We start from the raw sequence: 22,279 nt of genomic DNA on the forward strand, positions 1-22,279 counted from the left end.
ATAATCAATTTTGCCCAGGTCTTGCCAGGACCCTGACCAAATGGTGTCTTCCACAATGGTATCACAGATTCTGTAATTCTTGCTGCACCCTGGATCTCACAAGGACTCTCATGGTCTGTGCACTTGGCAGCTTAGCACCACTCAGCTGTTTGCTTGCTGCCCCTCCATTGGGAGACAAGGAGAGGGTGGAAGGTTGAATGAAAGAAAACTAGTGAATTGAAATACAGACAATTTAATAGGGAAAGCAAAAGCTGTGTGAACAAGCAATGCAAAATATGGAATTCAATCAACTCCTTTCCATCAGTGATCAAGTGTTCAGCCATTTCTTAGGATCATTAAGGCTGGAAAAGACTTCTTAAAAATTATCAAGTCCAGCCATTAACCTACCATTGCCAGTTCTACCACTAAACCATGTCCCTATGCACAACATCTACACTCTTTTTGAACTCTTCCAGGGATGGTTATTCCACTACTCTCCTGGGTAGCCTGGATCAGTACTTGATAACCCTTTCAGTGAAGAAATTTTTCCCAACATCCAGTGTGAACCTCCCCTGATACATCTGTCCTGTCACTACCCTAGAGAAGAGACTGACCCCCTGTGCTCTCTGGGAGTTGCAGAGGGTGATAAGGCCCCTCCTGAGCCTCCCTTTCCCCAGGCTAAACACCCCCAGCTCCCTCAGCTGCTGTTTGTTGGACTTGTGCTCCAGACATTTCCCCAGCTCCGCCGCCCTTCTCTGGACACTCCATCACCTCAAGGTCTCTCCTATGTGAGGGGCCTAAAGCTGAACATGGGATTCAAGGTGTGGCCTCACCAGTGCCAAGTACAGTGTGTTTTATCACTTCCCGAATCCTGTTGGCCACAGTATTTCTAAGTTCCATTTAGAACACACATTTCTAAATTTCACATTACCAGGAAGGCAGTATTTCATCACACATAACCCCTACTTAGGAAGACAAGCATCAAAACTCTGAATTTCTCCCTTGCTTCCTCCTTCTTTTCCCAAATTTATTTCTGAGCATGATGTTATGTGCTATGAGTTATCCCTTTGATTGATTTGGCTTGGCCCCTCCCAACTTCTTGTCCATCCCCAGCCTACTTTCTGTATATCAGCATTAGAAATAGAGAAGGCCTGAATGCTGTGCAGGACTGTTCAGCAACAGCTAAAACATGGATGTGTTATCAATGTTCTTTTGGTCACAAATCCAATTTACAGCACCGTACGAGTTCCTGTGAAGTTAGCTCCACACCAGCCAAAACCAGCAGAAGGAATAGCAAATCATATCAACACAGTCTTAAAAAATAAAGATAACCCAGTACCTGGTTTCTCCTGCAATACTGAGCTACCCTTTTTATCATACTCCACTTTCTTATGCGTGGAATATTATAAAAGTACCCAGTTGATATTGAAAGAAGACTAGTTCTGCTTTAGATAAAATTGCAGTTGAATTGTGCATTATCATTTCAAATAGAAAAACATACTCTTCTAAATATTTTCCCTGTTTATGCCTATTGATGTGAAAAGTGAGGTATATTTATCTCTGTCAGTGTGACAGAAAATTTTATCCTTATGTGTGTGAATAATGTATATTTTTTTAAAAAGAGAGAGAGAGAGAGAGAATACATTCCTGCAGCTGTCCTAGGACAGTAAGGTCTATATATTACATTTATTGGGACACTTTTTAGTGAGCTCTTTTGTATACTAGAAGGAGAAAAACCACCTGGATTACTCACTTTTCCACTTTTTCTCATTTTCTCTTGTTCTTCTTTTGCTTTATAATGTTATCCTTTATGGTATCTAATCAGACACACCTAATTTTATATCATTTACTTCTCATCTTTTGACATCTTAATTCTACCTTATTCTGAGATGAATTTTCAGTAGGTTGTCAGATTCTACAATGATTGACTCTGTCAATGATTTTCTGTCAGTTACCTGATTGATTTGAATCTTTATAATGGTGGATGGTACTTTCTGGGGCATTAGAATGGAAATCCTATAGAATTCCACATTAAAGATAGGGAAAAATAACACAGAAATCCATCTTGATTAATGGCACTAGAATAGGCGTTGGACAAATGTCAAGGTCAGAGGTGTCTGCAAACTCAGCCGCTTCTCTGAAATTAGCTGATAATACTGAGCATCCAATAAGCATCTGTTTTCAGTTTTATTTGTTTAAAAACGAGTTGTGGCTGGTTTAGCAAACGTAAGAAAAAATTGTCTGTTATCTTTCTGCCAGCTCACAGCAAGTATTCAAAACTCAGATGCTTTTCTGAAACTTGTGGCTTGAAAATACGGCTGGAACTCATAGATATTGAGGTTTTTCCCACGCGCGCAATTCCCATAATTTCTAGCCAATGTGAAATTGGAAATACTGTAGGGGAAAAAAATCCTGGTTTGCTTATACTGAAGTGTTTACATTTCCTAATTATAATTAATACCAATTAAATCTAATACTTGCTGTGTTGTAACAAAAAACACTGAGAGTGTTATGGAGACTGACATTCTAAAATGCTAGAGGGGATAAACTGTACTTCTGCTGATGTCAGTGCTGGTTTGTATAACTGCATGTAATGTAGCCCAGGGCCTTCAGCAGGGAATTAGGTGCCAGAAGCTTTGGGTTCTATTCCCAGTTTAGCTACTTTATATGTGACGGTAGCAGTTGGTTAATATCCTTTTCAGAGAGTGCCCCTCTTTCCTGATACACAGAATGTTAAATAAAGATTCTTGCTAGGTATTGTAGTGAAAGATAATATTTTTCAAGTACTTAGTGAATCCCACATTAAAGACATCTTGTGTAAACTGTCTTAATGCTTCACTAGCTGTATTTGATATGCCTATGCTTTTTGGAAAAGGCTTAGATTATTCACAAAGTTGAAATAATCTTTAGTAAATCTAATTGTGTGCAACAATTATATTAGTTATCCTATAGTATGGAGAACTACTGATTATTATAAATTAGTATTCACTTACTGTATTTCCATTGAAATTACCGTGTGGGGTGGTTAAAAATATGTTCATAATTATTTTCCTTTTAAATTGCCATGATATGCAAGAAGGTCTTTGAAAGTATGAAATTATTGTGTGGTCTGGAATGCTCTTTAGTTCATTGAATTCTTGCTCAGAATTTCTTAGAAAAAAACTCCTCTTTTCATATGAAACTATCTCTCACCAAAAAGAAATCAGAATACTTAGATGACTATGAGAAAGATGCAAACTACTCTATTTTGAAAAGGAGAAAAAATTATTTTTGTTACTGCAACTGTGCAGCTCACTAGAAGGGCTATTATTGGGGTTTTCCATGGTGTTTCGTATTCTCCTTGTGCATTCCCTCAAGAATAATACAAATGAGAAAGTAAATGACATACAGGAGTAGGTGACTAATGTTAATTAAATTTATTTCTTATTTTGCCACCTGACTATTTCATCTTGTTTATGCATTCTAGTAAATGTAGAAATAAATAGCACACATTCATGCAGGATCTTGCAAAATATGTTTCCAAATTCTTCTTCGTTGGGTCCGGGTCAGAAAGCATGCAAAATCTTTAATCTGGGCTTGGGGTCTCCCTCATGAACTGGAATGTGAAAATGAAGTCTTTATGCTTTGTAGCAGTTAGGGTGGGAAAAGTGTATCTGCTTCTCTGCATTTCTCTAAGAATAAAGCATCTTGATGATGAAGACTCTGCCACTACAGGAATTCATTTAATTTAGAACAGAGTCAGGGAAGTGAGTAGTCTGATGTCGAAACAGAACAATTTTTGAATTTCATTAGTAGTGGAAAGTAAAGCTATTTGGGAAAGGTGCATGATACACTGATGTGACCAAGGTAACAAGCAAGATGGAGAGGGAGTGATTTGTAAAATAGAGTCATCTATTGAGATTAATCCCAAACAAAAAGAAATTGTCCTATCTTTAGAATTCTAGCCTAACATTTGGGAAACATTGGTTAGATTAATTGCTTTGCTACAACTGCTGTGTGTTGTATACTACATAAAAGGTCAACATTGTGCTATCTATGGGACTATGCAATAGAAAAACAGTCATAGACCAAACTAGTCACCACAGCATTATGTCAGGAGCTAGTGAGTTTTTCAGACAAACTTAGCAACCATATGGAAACAGTCCACAAATCCACTTTTAACTGCTGAGTGATTTCATCTTAATAATTTTAGCCAGGCTGAAGTAGCTACCTGGGCATGCATCCAGTCCAATGCACTTTCAAATGGATTTCTGGTATAGAACAGGAATTTTGAGCCACATTTACTTATCTGCCTGTTGATGTGCACCACAGAGGATTATTGAGGTAGTCCATTGAGAAAGAAGATAATAAATAAATTCTATTAAGAAGGCCATGAAGGCTGGACCTGAGTTGAGGCTGTTCAGCCAGGAGAAGAGAAAGCTCTGGGGACACCTTATAGCATCTAAATCTGCCTTCCAGTATCTAAATCTAGAGCTGGAGAGGGACTTCTCATGAAGATATGTAGAGATAGGACAAGGGAGAATGGCTTGAAACTGAAAAAAAATGTAAGTTTAGATTAGAAAATAAGAGAGAAATTCTTCACAGTAAGGTTGGTGAGGCACAGGAACAATTTGCCCAGAGAAACTGTGATTTGCCCCATTCCTGGAAGTGTTCAAGGCCAGGTTGGATGGGGCTCTGAGCACTTGGTTTACTTGTTCCAACCAGCCCATGGAAGTAGAGTTGGAACTAGATGTCCTTTAGGGTCCCATCCAACCCAAACCATTCTATGAGTCTATGGTAAAAGATGGCAGCTGGCCAACTTTGAGTTTCTTGTTCATCATTTCCTACTAGTTCCTCAATATGTAAATTTTCTCTCCAAGATGTTGTTCTTGTGCTATACATGGTGAATTCAGGTGCTCATACATAGTGAATTATCTTCTCATCTAGTAGCATCTATTGTATTAACCCTGGAAAAGCAACCTTTTATTAGTTTATAGCCCTGTACGTATTTTGGGTGTAGGAGGATAATATAATAGTTTTATATTAATTTTTTATTTATATAAAAAGTATTTCCACTCAAAATTGCTGCTTTTCTCTCAAAGCAGTCTATGAAGTATAAAGCAAGATGTTAATGTCATTTAGCAGTAGTGAATCAGAAGTCAAGAACATTCCAAGGCACCATTTTTCCAAGATAAAATAATACTTGTTTTTTCTCTCTTACTATCATCAGGACATAGCTTTATACATCTTACTACAGTCAAAGATTAGGAAGAAAATTGCATTGTCACTTATTTTCTTTCATAGTGTGACAATATTATATTGTTTTTAAGACAGATACAGAGATGATCTTTTAAGTTGTTACTCAAAGCACCTACCTGGTAAAGCTTGTCTGTAATGACATCCCAAAATATCAGAAACCTCTGGGAACTATTTAAAATTCTTGATTCTCTGTAATAAAACTACAGCTTTTCTCTCCAAAAACATTAACAGAAAGAAATAGAAGTATTCTAAAATTGTATATGAAGTTATCACATATTTGTCTTCCCACTTGTGTTGTATTCCTCTGCTCTAAAATACATGTCAGATTACAGATTATGGTGCTTGTGTTGCATTTTATTTGTTAAGATCTTGAATGTTTTAATGCTGAACAAGTGAAGTAAGAAAATCAAGAATCATTTTTAAGAACACTGTTACATTTCAGTAACAGCTGTCTGTTAAAATACCATATGTAAACAACAGCAGAAGAGCAATAGCACTTGCAAGGATCTTACAATTGACCAGATTTTTCTTACCTGCAAGTATGAAGCTGCTTCTGTCAGCTAAAAATTTTATCTCTGAACAGATAACCATTCCTACAAAGTACAAGACTCTTCCAGATTGTGTGACTATCCACTCTGCATATCAAATACTGCTCCTTCCTCTTGTGAATAAAATGTCCAGATATGAAGACTTTTAACTTCAAAGCTTTATTTCTGTTCTACTTATCGTAACTTCTTTTTCATTTCATTTGTTTTCACTGAGATGTTTTATTATCTCTGCCACACATATGCATTTCTCACATTAAACAGAGTGGGAGGATATTTATGTCCAGTGTCAAACATGAAAAATATGTCATACTTCCTTGCAATGATAATGTTTGCTTAAAACTTTTTATGCTTCCCAGCAATGACATTACAGACTAGGCAAAGTTTGTGTTCAGATCTGGAACGCTGTTTCATATGCCAGGAGCAGAATTACTTTAATCTTTCAAACTTTGTGATAGACATAACTGTTTTCATCACTCAAAAGATTGTCATACTTAAACAGATGAAAGAGTGATTTACATAAATTGGCATGAGTCTGCAAAGCACAGAACCTTACTGCTGGGTACTCTGAGATTATATAGTTACACAATAGCCCCAGTCCATAAGACACCAAATAAGTTGTCCTGGAATGTGATTGCATCCATATGCCTCCTAAGTAATGCAGTATTGACAATGAACTGATTCAAAGAACAAGAATTTACTCTGAAGTGAGTATTTTCTCCCACACTGCTAGAAGAACTATCAACTTCAAAGTCCTGAAAATTGGTGTTAATTACAGCTATGACTTTTCAGGAAACTTTCAATTTATTATTTTTGAAGCAGATGTACATCAAATTACTATAGCCGGTTTCACTATATCACTTCTTACTATACAGATTGGAAGATTATTGTGTATTATGAATGTAATTTAGAAGAACTGGTAATTGAAAATGCAATGGTCGTCTCCTCTGAGAAAACAAGGAGGAAATCTCCTATAGAAAACAGTTCCTTCCAACTTCCTTTCGATTTGATTGTGGTATACTGAATTACCATGGCTGTTACAAAGTCACTGGCATGACATGATAGAGAAGGATTAATGGCAGCTAAGTGACGTAATGAATGTTAGTGTTAATACCCTTGATTTAATACAAAATTATTATGTATATGATAGTTATAAAATCTATTCCTAGAATTACTGATGATGCCTTTACTATAACCACTATCAGCTATCTGGAGTTCAACATCCTCTTTAAATTCTCATTGTAACCTCTATTTGCTGTTAAAATCCACTGTATTTCTTCCATTCTCTTTATCATAGGCTTAAGAGGTAAACAGAACTGTAGGTTATATATGCTGGCTTTGCATAGAGAGCCTATTAGGCTCTTCTTTTTGTCCAGCTGGGTTTTTTCACTATACTCTTAGGAATCTCCTGCTTGATCTCCTATTTATCTTTTTTCCTTTTGTGTCTTCAGGTTCTGATATTCAAAGTCATAATTGAACAGATAGAATTTAAATCTTGTCAAAGCTTTGTCAAAGGAAATGAAGATGTTCACTGATTCATTACTTTAGATTATATAACTTATGAGCAGCTGTTTACATACATGGAAGATACTGCTGCAAGGAAAGAGCAGAGCCAAGAATTGGAAAGGATTGGATAGAAGAGATTCATGCACTTAAATAATGAAAAGCCCAAACACACTTGGTCTCAAGAGACCCCAGTCTCTCAACCTCACACTGGTCACTCTTACCTTGTGTTTGTCCCCTGTGCTCTGTAATTTCACACCATTAAGCCTGGAAAAGCCCTTCAGTGCACCATATCATACAAACTGATTATGAAAGTAGCATGCTTAATCTGGTATGCAGTTATGTGGAATTTCTCTGTAGACTTCTGTAATTTTGGTATGTTAATACTTTTTCTCAGTCATTTTTTGGACCTGTGCAAGCACATGAATATCCTGTTTTAATGCTTTCCAGCATGATTGATAAAAAATACTAGACACTGAACATTTCATCAAGAAATTGAAGCTCTCTGTGTTAGATTCTTTTATGGTGTGAGCTCTGATTTCCTTTTTAAGCAATAAGAACAGGTAAAACTTGCAGTCTTGTTGAACAGGATGGACCATTGTTTTGAGAACAGAAACATTAATCACAATGTTCATAGGGCAGTTATCAGAAATTTCAAGCTAGTTAAAGGACATAGCACCAGGTTGCTACTAAGCTCTCAAAATAGAGGAATGACAGAGTAAAACCATATGGATAGTACAGTATTGTGAGATTACAGCTGTGATTAAAGACAGACAGACTTCTCCAAAATGTAAAAAAAGGGTCTGATTTCAGGTCGTCATTCAACCCTTCCTGTAACTTCTCTGATGCTTCTGTATCTAAATACTTCAGATGCCAGGGCAAGATATTTTAAAAGTTACCTTTGCCCTGTGAAGAGCCTTTACCGTGCTTTTGAACACCTTGAGGTGGAGATATCAGAAGTTTTATTTCTCTTAAGAGATGTATGTATGAAATTGATTAGAACAGTACTTCTTTCATGGCATATAAATCAATTCAAACTTTTTAGCATCAGAATTTTTCCGCTATCTAAACATTGTTCCAAGTGAACCATTTTGAAAGTGTCAAAAAATAGCTTTTAAGTACTTCAGCTTCTGAACTGACTTCAGGATATAACTGTTTGTACAAAGCATGTGTATGAAGTCCTGGGAATGTCTTGCAGTCTGAAATGTCCCTCCACAAAGTGTTGCCATCTCTGGAACAGAATGTGGGATTACAGAGGTTGCTGGTGCCCCAGGACAGGCAGGGATACCTGACTAGACACAACAGGGTATCTTCTCTGGCCAAGCAGAAATCTTCAAACATTAAAAAGTATCATGCTAAAAGGAAAAAAAACCTGCTCTATAAAATGTGTTTAGTTTGATTATCTATGGAGTTATCAGTACAGTTTATCAGTAAATCCTAGAGTGTGTTTCCTTAACTTCAGTTTTACACAAAGGGCTTGACCCACCATCGACTTGAAGTGGAATTGGATAGGGCATATGTTAAAGATTATTAAGCTTTATGCTTCAGGAATTCTTTCCTTACATGTATTTGGGCAGCTCCTAGACCAGAGAATCTCCAGGTTTAATGAGGAGAGCTAATTCTATGATGTCTATTTGAAATAATGGTAGGGGAACTTTGACTATTCTCCCTTGACTGTTCTTTCTTTTAAATTCCAGTCATTTTTCATTGTAATGGAATTTGATACAGGTTTGGTTTCATCATGAATGAAGTAAATTTTCTCAGGATTTAAAATTTCTTTCCAAATTTCTGATTTTTTTTTAAAGTAAGTTGTCCTTTTAAATACTTGATGTAAAGAAGATTCTGTGGTTATAGATGCAGTGAACCAAATTCCAGTGTATGTTATTACTTTCACCTACATGTGATTTATTAACTTTTAAATTTTTTTTTAATTAATTTAAATTTTAAAACTTTCTTGTTCTAACAGAGACAAAAACTAAGAGAAATTAAGCTTATTATGACTGTTTAATTACAACATAAGAATTTGGATGCAAATTATTCATGTTAATTATCTTTCTCAGAAATAGTGCTTGTGTGGCTCAATAGACAATATCAAATCAAAATGGAAGTCAAATAAAACTTTAACTATGACTACAATTATTGAGTAACAGCCATTTCTAAGAGATAGGAGGTATCTCATAAACACAGAGGTAATAATAAAGGCCTAGAGGTACAGCAAGCACAAAGTCTGCAGTGATGTGCTGAGCTGGTGCACTCACATTCCCTGGTCTTGTTATCCAATACTTATGTCCTCTTCTTTCCTTTTATATGAGAATCAACATATACATATTAAAATATTTCCATACACTGCAGGGAAAAATTCTGTGCTCCCAGCACAGAGTCAATAGAAAATAAGCAAGCTGTAAAACACCAAAATAGATCAGGTAGATGCAGCAATAACTCTTGTTATTTTCCCAGTCTTAAATTAGGCTGAGATTTATTTTTTTATATACACTCTCATTTTTCTCATCATGGTTGTATCTGAGTACTTTCAAAGAATGAATCAAATGACCTGACTAATGTGTCACACATGCTTTACTTTTCCCAAGATCTCCCCATAAGGAGAATAGTAGGTTTCCAGGTTTTTATTTAGAAATAGAGAGATCCTATTTTTAAATACAGTCTTCTAAGTGTTTATCACAGAGAAGACAAGCTCAGAAAAATATCAGTGCCTTGTATTTGAATGCAGTTTGGTGTTTCTTGTTTCTTCATCATTAAAAAGAATCCTAACAAAATACTTTTAATGTTAGTATCCTGTATTTTATTTGTGGTAAGGAGAAATACTCCAGGTCCAAGTTTGCTTCTTTTTTACATTTTATTTCAAATTAAAGGCTTTTCAAACTAATATCTAGATAAATTTTCCTACATAAATTGAAGTTCTAGAAAATCTTCGAGTTAAAAAAAAAGAATTAATGCATTGTAAGTAGGAAACAATTTGACAAATATTTGTTGTTTCATAGAGGAAATTACAATATTTTTGTTTAAGAAAGTATTGAGCCTATAAGTATTTTTAACTAATTGCCATAACTATTTGTTTAGAATTTACATATTTCAACAGAAAGAATTTTTCTATTGTTGTTCTCTTTAATTAGAAGTAATAAGACACCCATGCCTTTTCATAAAAGCATATGTGGTTTGAGAGGAATATATTTTCTTCATTTTTGTTCTTGTTTAATTCTACCTATTTGAACACCATGTTCCTCAAGCTGAATCTTAGTGTTTTACACTAAATATGAATCTTTCTAAACAGTACTGCTGCTGGTTAAAAATGTAGAATTTTATTGAAAGATTTTTACTTTCTTGTTTAATGCATACAAATTTTTTTCTTAAACAAAATCCTGCTAGGTGTTCTTCCAATTCAGTCTTGATTCAGGTGTTGAGAAGACTGAATTAAACTAAAGAGGCCAAACTACATCAGATTTAGTTATATTAATAGATAAATGTGGGTAAGTTTGCTGTATATCTCCTTATAATTAATCTATAGTTTAAGAAGACATTTTCAGAGAAAGGGGTGTTTATTTGACACATTTCACATCATTAAAATGCAGTTACAGATTCTAAAAAAATAGGAAAAATCTACCTTAATAATTTCATCTTGCTTTTAAATGTGAATATCCAATATCAATACTTAGGTTTAATTTGATTTTCATTTTTATTTTATTTACTCTCAAATATGGGTAGCTTTGTATTTGAAAATCTATAGTCTATAAGGCTAAGCAAAAAGGGAAAAGTGATTGTCATACTTACAAGCAACACATTTTTAGAAGGTCAAACTGATTCAATTCATTCTCAATAATGTAGTTTTTCTGCTCATGCTTTTTATTGACAGCCTTTGTTTCTTAAAGAAACTTCATTGCTATTTTTCTGTTTAAAGAGAAACATAGCAAAGAAACAGATGTGTCCCATATAAAATATGCAATAAATCTTGTCTCACAAATTCTTTGCTCTGAACTTTCTGACAGAAACTGTCAAATATCCACTTTAATTCTAGTATAAAATGTTCACTTTGTGTCATGGCGCCAACCACCATATGCTGGAATAAAGTCAGTAAGCAGCAATAAAAAAAGGCAACGTATGCACCTTTGAAACAGTACAAGCAATCAAGAGTGAGAAAGGTCTATATAAATCTGTGGAGAATTAATCTCAGCTTTGCCACTATCCTGCTGTGCATTTACAATGAGACTTTGCTCCCGACCACCAGAAGTGGCCAGCTTTGCAGAGGAGTGTACCCTAATGAGGGGAAAACGCAGGCAAACAAAGCAGCGCTTTTAACCCCCACCCCCGAGGTTTGGATCACCTAGAAGAGCGTGTCCTAGTGTGTTCAAACGTGTGGGGCCACGGCACATCACGGGTTCCTGTACTTTAGCTGATCATGTGAAACCAATCTTGACTGAGCCCAATCAGCAGAAATAACTCGAGCTTCATAAATCTCTGTTATCATTCCACAGAAGGAGGCTTTGCTATGGATTTTCTCTCTTCAGACTTTTCAGGCCACAGATTTCACACAGCTTTTCTGAAATTAGTTTAATTATATTTGTATAATTATTCATGCTTTACCAAACTGATTAGCAGTTGGTTCACTATCAATTAATTTTTTTCCTCAATAGTACTCTTTTTTTTTTTTGAGATGACCTACTTCTTATTGGCTTTCAGTAATCATTCAACTATTTAAAAATATGGTCCTTGGTAGATTGTAGTTACAGATAATCTGGATAGTTAGTTTTCCCAGACGCAGAACAGATTGGATTTAACCTTGTTCTGTTTGAAAGGATTAGAACTAATTGTTCAGTTCCGTAAACTCTTTAGCTACATGTAGTCAGAGATTAATCTTGGAATTAAAACACCACTTTACAGGTGTTTATTAGAAAGAAAGTAAAATTAGAAAATGTATCTTTCTAGTGCTGAGTATTACCATGCTTTAAAAAATAGTTATTATCTGGATCACCAAAGTGTGGGAGAATGTGAGATTAATGTCTTGGTTACATTTTAAGAGAATGGAGTTTCAAATAATTTAATTGAATGAATTAAATTGAAAAATGCAATGCTAACTCTTCTTTTGTAATTAATGCCTCCAGAAAAAAGGAAAATAAGATTAGGGTTAGTCCTAGTTTTAATTAAAAAATTACTCTTTTGTATGATAGCTAATTTTTGTTTAGTTTAAAAATCTTCTTTCACAAAATAGAATAGAAGCATCATACCAAGAAACATACATTTTAAGAAATAAAAAAATTTATGAAAATAAATATAACTTTTTTTTTCTTCATGGTTAGCTTTAATGTTCTGGTAAAATGACCTTCAACACTTTGTTCTGGCACATTTATAGACAGCATTATCACTTTAAAAAGAAAACATAATTTCCTAGGTTTTTTATTACCTATGATAATAAACACTTTCTTGAATGTGTTGCTTGAGCATGTTCTGCTGGTATTGTGTGTCTCTCTGTGTGTGCAAGTGTCTGTAATTCATTATGTTTTCATAATATTAAAAATACTGAATCTAATATTTAACAATTTCTATATGGTAAACATTAATTTTTTTCTTGATGCATACCTAATATACAGATTGACAACTTATATTCCTGGTAACTTGTGGGATATTTATTTGTTAAAAAGCTTTCCAAGACTGCTCAGAGACTCTTTGTGCTGTAAGAACATTTATACATTCACATCATTGGATGTGGGTTTCTTAGTTACAAAAAAACTTTTGCACCACTGCAGAAGAAAATAAACTTGTGAGAACTCTTTCAGGGAAGGGTGATTAAGACCTCATGGCAGCAAGTGTTCTGAAGATTGTTTTGAAAGGATTTAAGATGTCTATACCAGTATTTAAACTGTCTAAAAAAAATGGCATAGCTAAATTCCATGTTAAAAATGTGATATATTTTCATTTAAAGAAGAGATAAAAGAAACAAGGCTCATATGATCACACTGCTTTTTGATTATTCCCCTGCCAATAATTTTTAATGCATTGTCCAATTTTTACCAAATGTGACAAGGTCAAAATTGGTTAGAGATCCTGAGATATTAAGCTCTTAAAATCTCAATAAAAATACGTGGCTAAATAGACAAGAGTGACCCTATTAGCCTTCCAGGGAGAGCAAGGCTGTACCATGAACTCACCCCTTAATTAAACATTAATGAATCCATCTGGGAACTAGCTGAAGTACAGACCCACAGTAGACCCAAGTTTCATTGATTCCATTCTCCCAGAGCTTCTTGTTTAACTGAAAGCTTAGAGGAAAAATCTCTCCATGGGCATGGGACTGTTTTATGTCAGGATTTTTTGCATTGTGATAGAAAACTGTATTAGTCATACAGTCAAATACTTCCATAGAATTCCCAGGCTGTCTGTTCAATTCCATGAGTTTATAAAGCCTACCAATTAGAAATCAGTAACTGGCTAAAGACAGTTCATCAAGTAATACATATTAGAAAATTATTTGCTAGGAAGTTGTGTATAGAACATAATTTTTTTTTCACTATTTCTGAAATGCAGCATTTTTATAAGGCAAAAAAACACCAGCATGAGAATGGTGGACTGTAGTCATTGGAAATAATTTGCATTCATATTCAAATTTGAAATTTAATACAGTTCAACAAAAAAAAACCCAGAAAATGTTTTACACTGGAGTATTCTCTCATGTTTGCTATGTTTATACATGGAATTAACTAAGTAATAAGAATTATTTTGTTTAGAACTAAATTAAAAGTAATACTGTTTTCCAAAATACAGAGTTGTATTAGAAGTAGCTCAATATAAAAATAAAGAAGTAGGAGAAAATTCAGGTTTTATGTATAGCTCTAGACAGATAGATGTTTCCCGAGAATATCTCTTCCTAGATCAGGATACACAACTCCTTTAGAATTTTTGAAGCATCATAATTTGTGAAAAATTTAAGATTATTCAGAAAACTTGCTCAATAATTAGAATTAAAAGTATAAATATCTGAAATTGCAGAATTATTTTTTACTGTGAGTACCTAATTTCTGAGGACTTCTATACCCTCTGCTGCTAAATTCTTTATTATATAATATGTTTTCAAAAAGTAAAACTCTTCTAAAGTTAGGTTCAATCTGTATGAAATGAAAAACTTTATCCTAGTGGCATATGACACTAGAGTAGAAAATTATTTTCCATGTCTTTAACAATTCCAAGGCCCCAATTTTCATACTGAGCACCCAGACTCACACTTGTTAGTCATACCATGTTTTTAAAAAGCAATATATTTCCAGGGTTTCAAAATTTTAAAAAATTAAGACAATCCATTTTCTGAATCTACATTCTTTTGCATTCATATGTGGATTTTTGTTAATACTTGTTTATTTGCACTTGACATTTTTAAATTTGTTAGAAAGATACTGATGATTTTATTTCCATTCCTTTAAAATTAGCATTTCAAGAAAGCAGATTCTGGCAGTGTCAGGTATTAAAATACAATTTCACATGTTATAAACTATTTTATAACATTTCTAATGTATTCTATTCTTGGCCTTTTATGTAGAGCCCAATCTTTTTCTAGACAGTGAGATTACACTAAGAATAAAAAGATTAAATGGGTGTTGATGATACTTATGAACACTTTAATGAATTGTTAGCTACATGCTGTTGGCTTTGCTATCATCAGCAAGAACAATAAAGCTTCATACTGCATTGAAAACTACAGATTGTTTAACATGCTGGACATTGAAAGTTGGACACCTTTACAAGTTGTTGGACACCTTTGCTATAATTTTTTTTAAAAGCACTATAGTCTCGATTATTATGTATTTAAACAGCCAAATTATCTAATTTGTCTAAACCTCAGGATTCATCTCCATGGCTGTGTGATTACTCTCCATGGCTGTGTGCTGTTGTACTGGGTCCAGCTGGGATGGAGTTAATATTCTTCGTATCAGCTGGTGTGGGATGTGGTTTGGGTTTGTGGTTAAAACAGTGTTGATAGTACAGAAGTGTTTTGGCTATTGTTGAGCAGTACTTGCACATTGTCAGGGTGTTCTCTTTGTCCCATTCTGTCCCCTCAGTGATAGGCATGGGTGGGCAAGAATTGGAAGGGGTCACAACCTGGATGGCTGACTCAAACTCTGCATTCCATGCATGTAATGTCATGGTCAGCAATGAAGAAGGAGAGGAAAGGATTTTGGGAGAGGTAGTATTGCTCCAAAAATGGTGAGGCATCACTCTGCCCTTGCATTGCTTCAGTTTTTTCTTCCCCTTTTCTTCATGTATTGAACTGTGTTTATGTTGACCCATACGTTTTTTCTCACTTTTGCTCTTCCTGTTGTCTCCTCTGTCTGCCTGAGGGGGAAGGGGGAAAAGTGAGTGAGTGGTTGTGGGGTGCATAGCTACTGGCCACAGTTAACCCATAGTGATTCTAACATAGCAGCCCTTGGGAAGGGATTGAGATTCTTTGCGGTAGTTCTTTGCAGCTCAGAGAAATGCCATGTACTAGCAAGGCCATCCTTACGAAAATTTTGTTTTCCATCATGCTACTTTTAGGTCAATATGGCTTGAGTCAAGCATTTCCTAAAAATTAAATCTGTTCAAAAATTTTCCATGTTAACAGATCTATTGAAATCAAAACCAAAGAAGGCTTATTTCATCCTGCTCTAATCCTGCTGGTCGTAGTACAGCCATAGTGCAGTGTGCTAGTAGTTTGAACACATCAAGAATTTTGTTCAGAAACAGAAAAACTGTATAACTGCAGAGCTTTTGATGATCCTCTGTAGTCGTTTTGCCCACCTAGGACACCTTTGAGGTTTTTCTTCCACTCTCCAAAATCCCTGATTACACAGGTTAATTAAACAATTTCTCGTGCATGACAGTTGTACTTGAGGGTAGAAATAGATCTACTACACTTCTAGCCTGGGAGCCTTCTGGGTTCAACTTCTGATACCCAAGTATATCACCAGTGATAATATCTAAGAGATTTGGATCTGTTTTCAAGTGGTGATAATGCTTTCAAAGCATGGGTCACGCTTTACAAAGACTGCGAAAACAAGGTCAATTGTCACTTGTTCTCCTAACTTGATAATGTCATAGAATGTGACTTTCCTCACCTTGGGAAAAGATAACCTCTTGGGGGGTATACTGTGTTTCTAGGATGGGGTTCATGTTTTGGCTACATTTCAACATGCCTACCTAAGAGGTTTTAGTTTTGACTAATGAGGAAGGTGGGTTCCCGTGAGACTAGAAATGTCATAATAACCTTTTGTCACTGTTTTAACAGTCTCTGTCCAGGATGTATAAAGCTCCAAGAGGAATGTCAGTAGGGGTTTTGTTTTGGTTCATTGGTTGGTTTTGTTGTTTACTTTTAAGGTTGAGTTTTGGTTGAGGGTTTTTTTTTTTTTTGTCTACGTCTTACTATAAATTCTGTCTTAACCTTAACTGTGATTGATTGGAAGACATGAGTCAGAAAAGGCATATGTCCCTCCTCAAGGGAAAAAAAAAAAAAATCAAATACCTTGTTTTAGGGTGGTGTTTTTTCCTATGCAGAAAACACTGTAATTTACAAAGCAGTCTCCTAAAGTTCTTAAAGCATGTATTTTCGAATCACAGAAACTTGGCCTTGAAATATAAAATTAAGAGTTCTGATATCTCCACCCTAAAGGGTAGTTGTTACAGTTTTCTTGTAATTGTGGAAATTTTCACTGCTCCAAAATGCTTTAAAAAATTGTAAAAACTTTATGCATCAGATCTTTCAATTAGGAAAGTAGTAAAATACTGAAAAAACAAAAGGAAAGCTGTAATGTGTCCAACTAAATCAATACACTTGAGTGAGTTATCATTCTTAAGTGCATTCATATATTTAAGGTCTGAGAGAAATACCAGAAAATTTGTTTAGTCAGACTCAATGACTAGACTTTTTCACTAGAGGGGCAGAATTAACTGAGAGATTTTTGTGTAGTTGTGGCTACTCATTTTTCTTTGTCTTTTTCCATCTTTCCCTGCACTTTTCTTAGTGCATCATCATTCTCTTGTTGCCTCTGTTAGTTACTGACCTTCTCAATTTTCAGTCTGTACTGGTATCCAGTATTTTCTTTCCTTTGCTCTTTAGAGATCTGTTTCATAGTAGCCTGATGCATGAAGAGTATTGGCTCTGTTGTAACTGGAAGCTGATGTGCATACATTAGACCTGTTAAAAAAATATTTTCTGGTAATTTCTCATTTTTTATATAGAGTATTTTATGTACTCTTCCATCCTCAAAAAGTAGAATATTTAGAAAGAATAAATTGGAGAGTTTTTTTACCATTTCACTCTAATACTACTTCATTTTTTAAACTGTTAGAGGATCATGAATCTTCATGTTGACATCTGCATTTCAGTAAAAGGAAGTCATCACAAATATGTGATTCATAAGGCAAATTCATTAGATCATCCATCTCATGTATTCAAAGATGTGTGAAGGCCCAAACGGTATTTTAGTCCTTTTTTCCCTATTAAATATTGGAGTCCATTTGCTGTGGAGCTTCCTGTTTAGTTTCCTCCTAATGGAAATTAGTTTACAAGCACCAAAACCTACCTGCAAACCAAAACAATGCTCATTAAATGGGGAATACTGAGGAAATTTGCTTCAAAAGCATCCTAATCAAAAAGCTCATGCCATTAGACACCATATTGCAGTGTTCACTGCAGTCAGGTTTTCTCTGATACAAGAGGGATATCAGGTGTCCATTTCAAAACAAACAAAATGTGCTGCAAATAGTGGGGTATAGGGCACTTGCCACAGCAGGTCTGGAAGTTAAAAAGCTTCTAAAAGCTTGAGCACAGAATGAGCAGGTTCTTGAAGAAGAATCCACTGAAGCTTACGTTACAATGCCATTCATGCAGGAAACATTTTGGATGAGCTACAGAATCTCAGAGGCAGAGAGTTCACTTAGGAAAGTGTGTTTGTCCTGGTCCATAATTCTAACTGAGCACCTGTCTCAGTGCCTGCCGGGGGCAGGATAATTAGGCTGGATGAATCCCCGTGCCAGTCTGATATGGCTGCTAATGTAGTCTTAACTTGATGAAACTGAAATCAAACACGTGGTCTAAGGGTGGAAGGATTACATCATTCCACTTCTGCAAAAAGCAAATCCTATGCAAGCAAATATGGTGTTGCTAGAGAAATTAAAAAAAAAAAAAAAATAGGTTCTTTCACTTATGTAATTCATATGAATTGTCTTCAGTAACTCCACAAATTAGATAAGGATTGGTATCTTGACTATGGGGCTTTGACGGCTCTCCTGAGGAAATTACATTGTTTCATGGAAACCTATACTGACAGCATTGATTGTGGATTGATTGTGGTAGTCACTGCAGGTTCTGGAGGGGGAGAAAAAGAGCGGGATATTTCAGATTTTGAGTGGAAAATTTGTTAGAAATTTTATGGACAATAAGAGAATTGCTCTAGTTTCTTGTCTTGCACATTGTAGAATTTGTTACATGGAGTTGTTAATTTATTTTTTTAACAAGTCTCAACATATAAATTTCAAATAAATGCTTTTAAACAATTCCTGGGTGGACATATTTACAGTTAAAAATACAGAAAATACTGTTTGCCGTATAATACAGCTATTTTCTTCCTTCCTGTTTTGCCTTTTATTGGTATACAAACACTGTTATATTAATGTAGACTCTGTGTGTTTCTTCCTAAAAGTCACACTTTTTTTTTTTACTTTGTATAAAAAATTTAAACTTCTTTCCACTATCTTTCCTTATCCTGTTCTTGCAGGATTAAAAACAGTAAATCCGGTCTTGCCACCTAGCTATAAATATATAAACATATTGTCCTTGTTAGTTATTGTGTTTCATGGGTAGGGACCTGAAGATACTGTTTCTGTTGTAGCTGGGAATGTAGCTATATTGGGAAATTTGCCGTACTTAATCTTCCATCTCTTCAAAAACCAAGAAGAAATTATTAATGTAATAATGAATTGTACAATTTTATACATAGTTCAGCTTGTGTAATAAATTTTATATCATTATGAATCAGTAGAATGCCAACCTGTGTTTTCTACTTTTAATGGTATAAAATTAAAATAATGAATTAAGTATATTGGGTTAACTTTAGGCAAATTTTGGGACCTTGAGGTGAATGGGATAAATCAGAGCTGCCCTATATATTTCACTTGCAGCTGTCTTGAACCTAATCATATAGAATTAATTGCTTTCCCTGCAAAGGGCACACAACATTGTTTCTGGCCATTGGCCACATTGAAATAATAGGAACAAATATCTCCAACACACTTACCCACGGCAGGGAAATGTATGAGTTGAGGTTAACTTGTTTTGTTAACAGCAGACGTGCTGAAGCAATCAAGTTTTATTTTCCTTTTAAACTATCATAGTAAAAACCTCTTTGTCAGTCGCTTTATAATGAAATGGAGTTGTTCAAGACCGGTTTCTCAATGGCCTTGTCTGTGAACTCAAGTTTGTAACTGTATTTCAGCCAGGCACTCCTATGGACTGAGATGCAAAAAGATAAAGTTCTTTATCTTTGTATAAAAAATTGTCTGAATTCTGTTTATATTAACGTTACCATTTACAGGATTTTTTTAATATGGAGCAGGAATGACTTTTCAACAGTAGCATTATTTTATATAGGTGGTATTCTGCTGCAGCTGAAGTTGCTCTTCTGTATTAAGAAGACTTGATCAACAAAAACTAATGGTTTTGCTTTGAGTATCCAGGTCAGGAAACCTTTCCAGTAGTCGAGAATGTGTATCTTTTGAAAATCAAATCCTTTTAAGTAGTTCATGTGAGCATTCTGTAATAGAGGGGCTCAGATTCATTACCCATATTTCAAATTCTTGCCTGATTTTTCAAAAAAAATCATGTACATGCCATACATTTAAAACCTACTACATGTGTTTTCACTTTCCAGCTTCCAGAACAAAATGTGATAGCTCTAAGGAGCAGTTTGTGCTAACTATGTTTGGTACCTGTTCAATTGCAGTTGAACTTCCAGTCATTTATTGTGAAGAAACACATTTAAATTTATAAGTTCTGACCTGCAACAATAAAGAAACAAACACAAAATATTTTCTTTTCAAAAAAATCTGAAAGTAAAGTTTAATTATTTACATTTTATTCAAATTATGCCTAACACTATATATTATTATATGGATTTTAAATTACTTTCCAATTTCAATACATTTTATTGGTACAGAAGAAACATTCATTGTATACAAGAAATATGTAAAAATTGAAAATTGGCAAGTGTTTCCTACTTTTGTTATGCTTACTATACAAACTGTGCAGTTTTGAAAAGAAGAAATATTTAATCTGTGGGGTTTCTAAAACAGTAAGACAGTTATTTATACCTTTAAAATGTTTCTTATTGGCAGCTAAAGAAGAACGGAAAAAGGAAGAGAACAGTTTGGAACATGCTCAAAAATGGTAAGATTTTTGCTAGTGTTCTTTAACAGTTTATTTTGATCAAAGATATTATTGAACTTAGGAATTACATTAAATAGCAAAAAGTATCTGTATTTCATAGAAGTAATATGTTTCCTGAAAAACTCTTACATAATCTTCCAGGAAAAACTTGATTTGTGTTTTTATCCAAACAGTGTACTGTGTTTGAGGTTTTTATAATTATCAGCATTGAACTGAATAAGGCTTTTATAGAAAAGATAAATAACTGATTAACTACTTTAGAACATAAAAATGTATTTCATCATCACTGGACATTATGAGCACTTAGAATACAGCACTCGCTCGCCTAAGAAGCCATTGAAATCCCAGTGTTTTTATTGCTTGAATATTTGTGCCTCACTTAGGCCAAAAGAGTCAAAGTATGGAAAAAGTGAGATTGATTTATAGATTGATAGTAAAATATTCAATAAGTTAATGTTACTAATACATTTTGTTTACCGAATTGTAGTTTTGTGAGAGTGAAACATCCATCTTAGCTATCGACCTTCAAGAAATAAACTGGACTAAATTAATTTTTTGCTTCCCATCAATATTTTTTCTTCCTGGTCACTGAAGGCAGACCTGTGGTAGTTTGGATTTTAATTGTACTTTTCACAGACTGTACTCACTCCACCCTAGACACCTCAGTTAGTTTTCCTAGGCAGTCAGGAAGAGGGAGATAAGGGGCACTTCCCAAATGCAGTTCAAGTCTTAGGTGAGCTGCTCCCATCTGCTTGCAGAAGATACCTAAATATTGGCTGAACAACTGGCTGATGGCAGCTGGGGCTTTACCTCCTCATTTCAAGTCTCTGACTGACTCTACTTAGCTGCAAACCTAACTTCCTTGGCACAAGGCTCCTTCCTATCCTACCTGCTTTGTAGCCTTTCTGGAGTAGAATGGACTCTCCAGGGTGTGGAGCTGCACCCAGTTTGTAGCTGTTTTAGGGAATTAGTTGTCCAACACAGAGTCTGGAGTTTTTAATTGCTAACTGAATATTCAGTATTTTAAATTGCTACTTTAGAAAGGCAGAAAGTAGCCCAGGAAGCCAGATTAAAGTGGATGAAAGCAAAGGAGTGCTAATGGGGGCTGATGAAGAAAGGAAGAGAGGATGCAAAGTGTCAGGATGAAGGCAGAGAAAGACGTTGCAGGATTTCAGGATCCCACCTCTGTATGCTCCAGCAGGGATGGTGAAGGGCTCTGTTAGGTAGAAGAATGCACAATGTACCTGGGGCTGCTGTTACATGAAGCAAACCTGAGGAGAGTCTCTGTTCTTGCTGCTCTTGGTGAAGCTATCCCAGTGAAAGAGCTGTGAACAGCTGAGGAGTACTTGGCCCAAGCGAATGTAATGCACATGACCTTGCCCAGTACCATAAATGATTTTAACCACGTAATTATGTCTAAGGTATTTTAGTACTTTTAGATTTTGAAAACAAAAAGGTTTGGCACAGATATTTAAAGTGGTATTTGGTTTATTTGTTTGTTTATTTATTTTTCTGTTTCTCCTCCTAGTGTCACTGCAAGATCCATTACCTCCGAGTGTTATGGCCTTACATACACATATTTCTTTCCGATTGT

General features: G+C 35.0%; 1 protein-coding gene across 1 annotated transcript in view; it reads left to right on the forward strand.

Annotated features, from left to right (window-relative positions):
* The window catches only part of FMN1 (formin 1), a 123,010-nt gene that overhangs the window by 87,495 nt on the left and 13,236 nt on the right, over nt 1–22,279 (forward strand). Inside the window, exon 14 of the mRNA XM_058807673.1 lies at nt 20,634–20,685. Within this exon, the coding sequence (XP_058663656.1) occupies nt 20,634–20,685 (52 nt within the window). The remainder of the gene's footprint in view (nt 1–20,633; nt 20,686–22,279) is intronic.

This window comes from Ammospiza caudacuta, chromosome 6, assembly GCF_027887145.1.
Source record: "Ammospiza caudacuta isolate bAmmCau1 chromosome 6, bAmmCau1.pri, whole genome shotgun sequence".
Lineage (NCBI taxonomy): Eukaryota > Metazoa > Chordata > Aves > Passeriformes > Passerellidae > Ammospiza > Ammospiza caudacuta.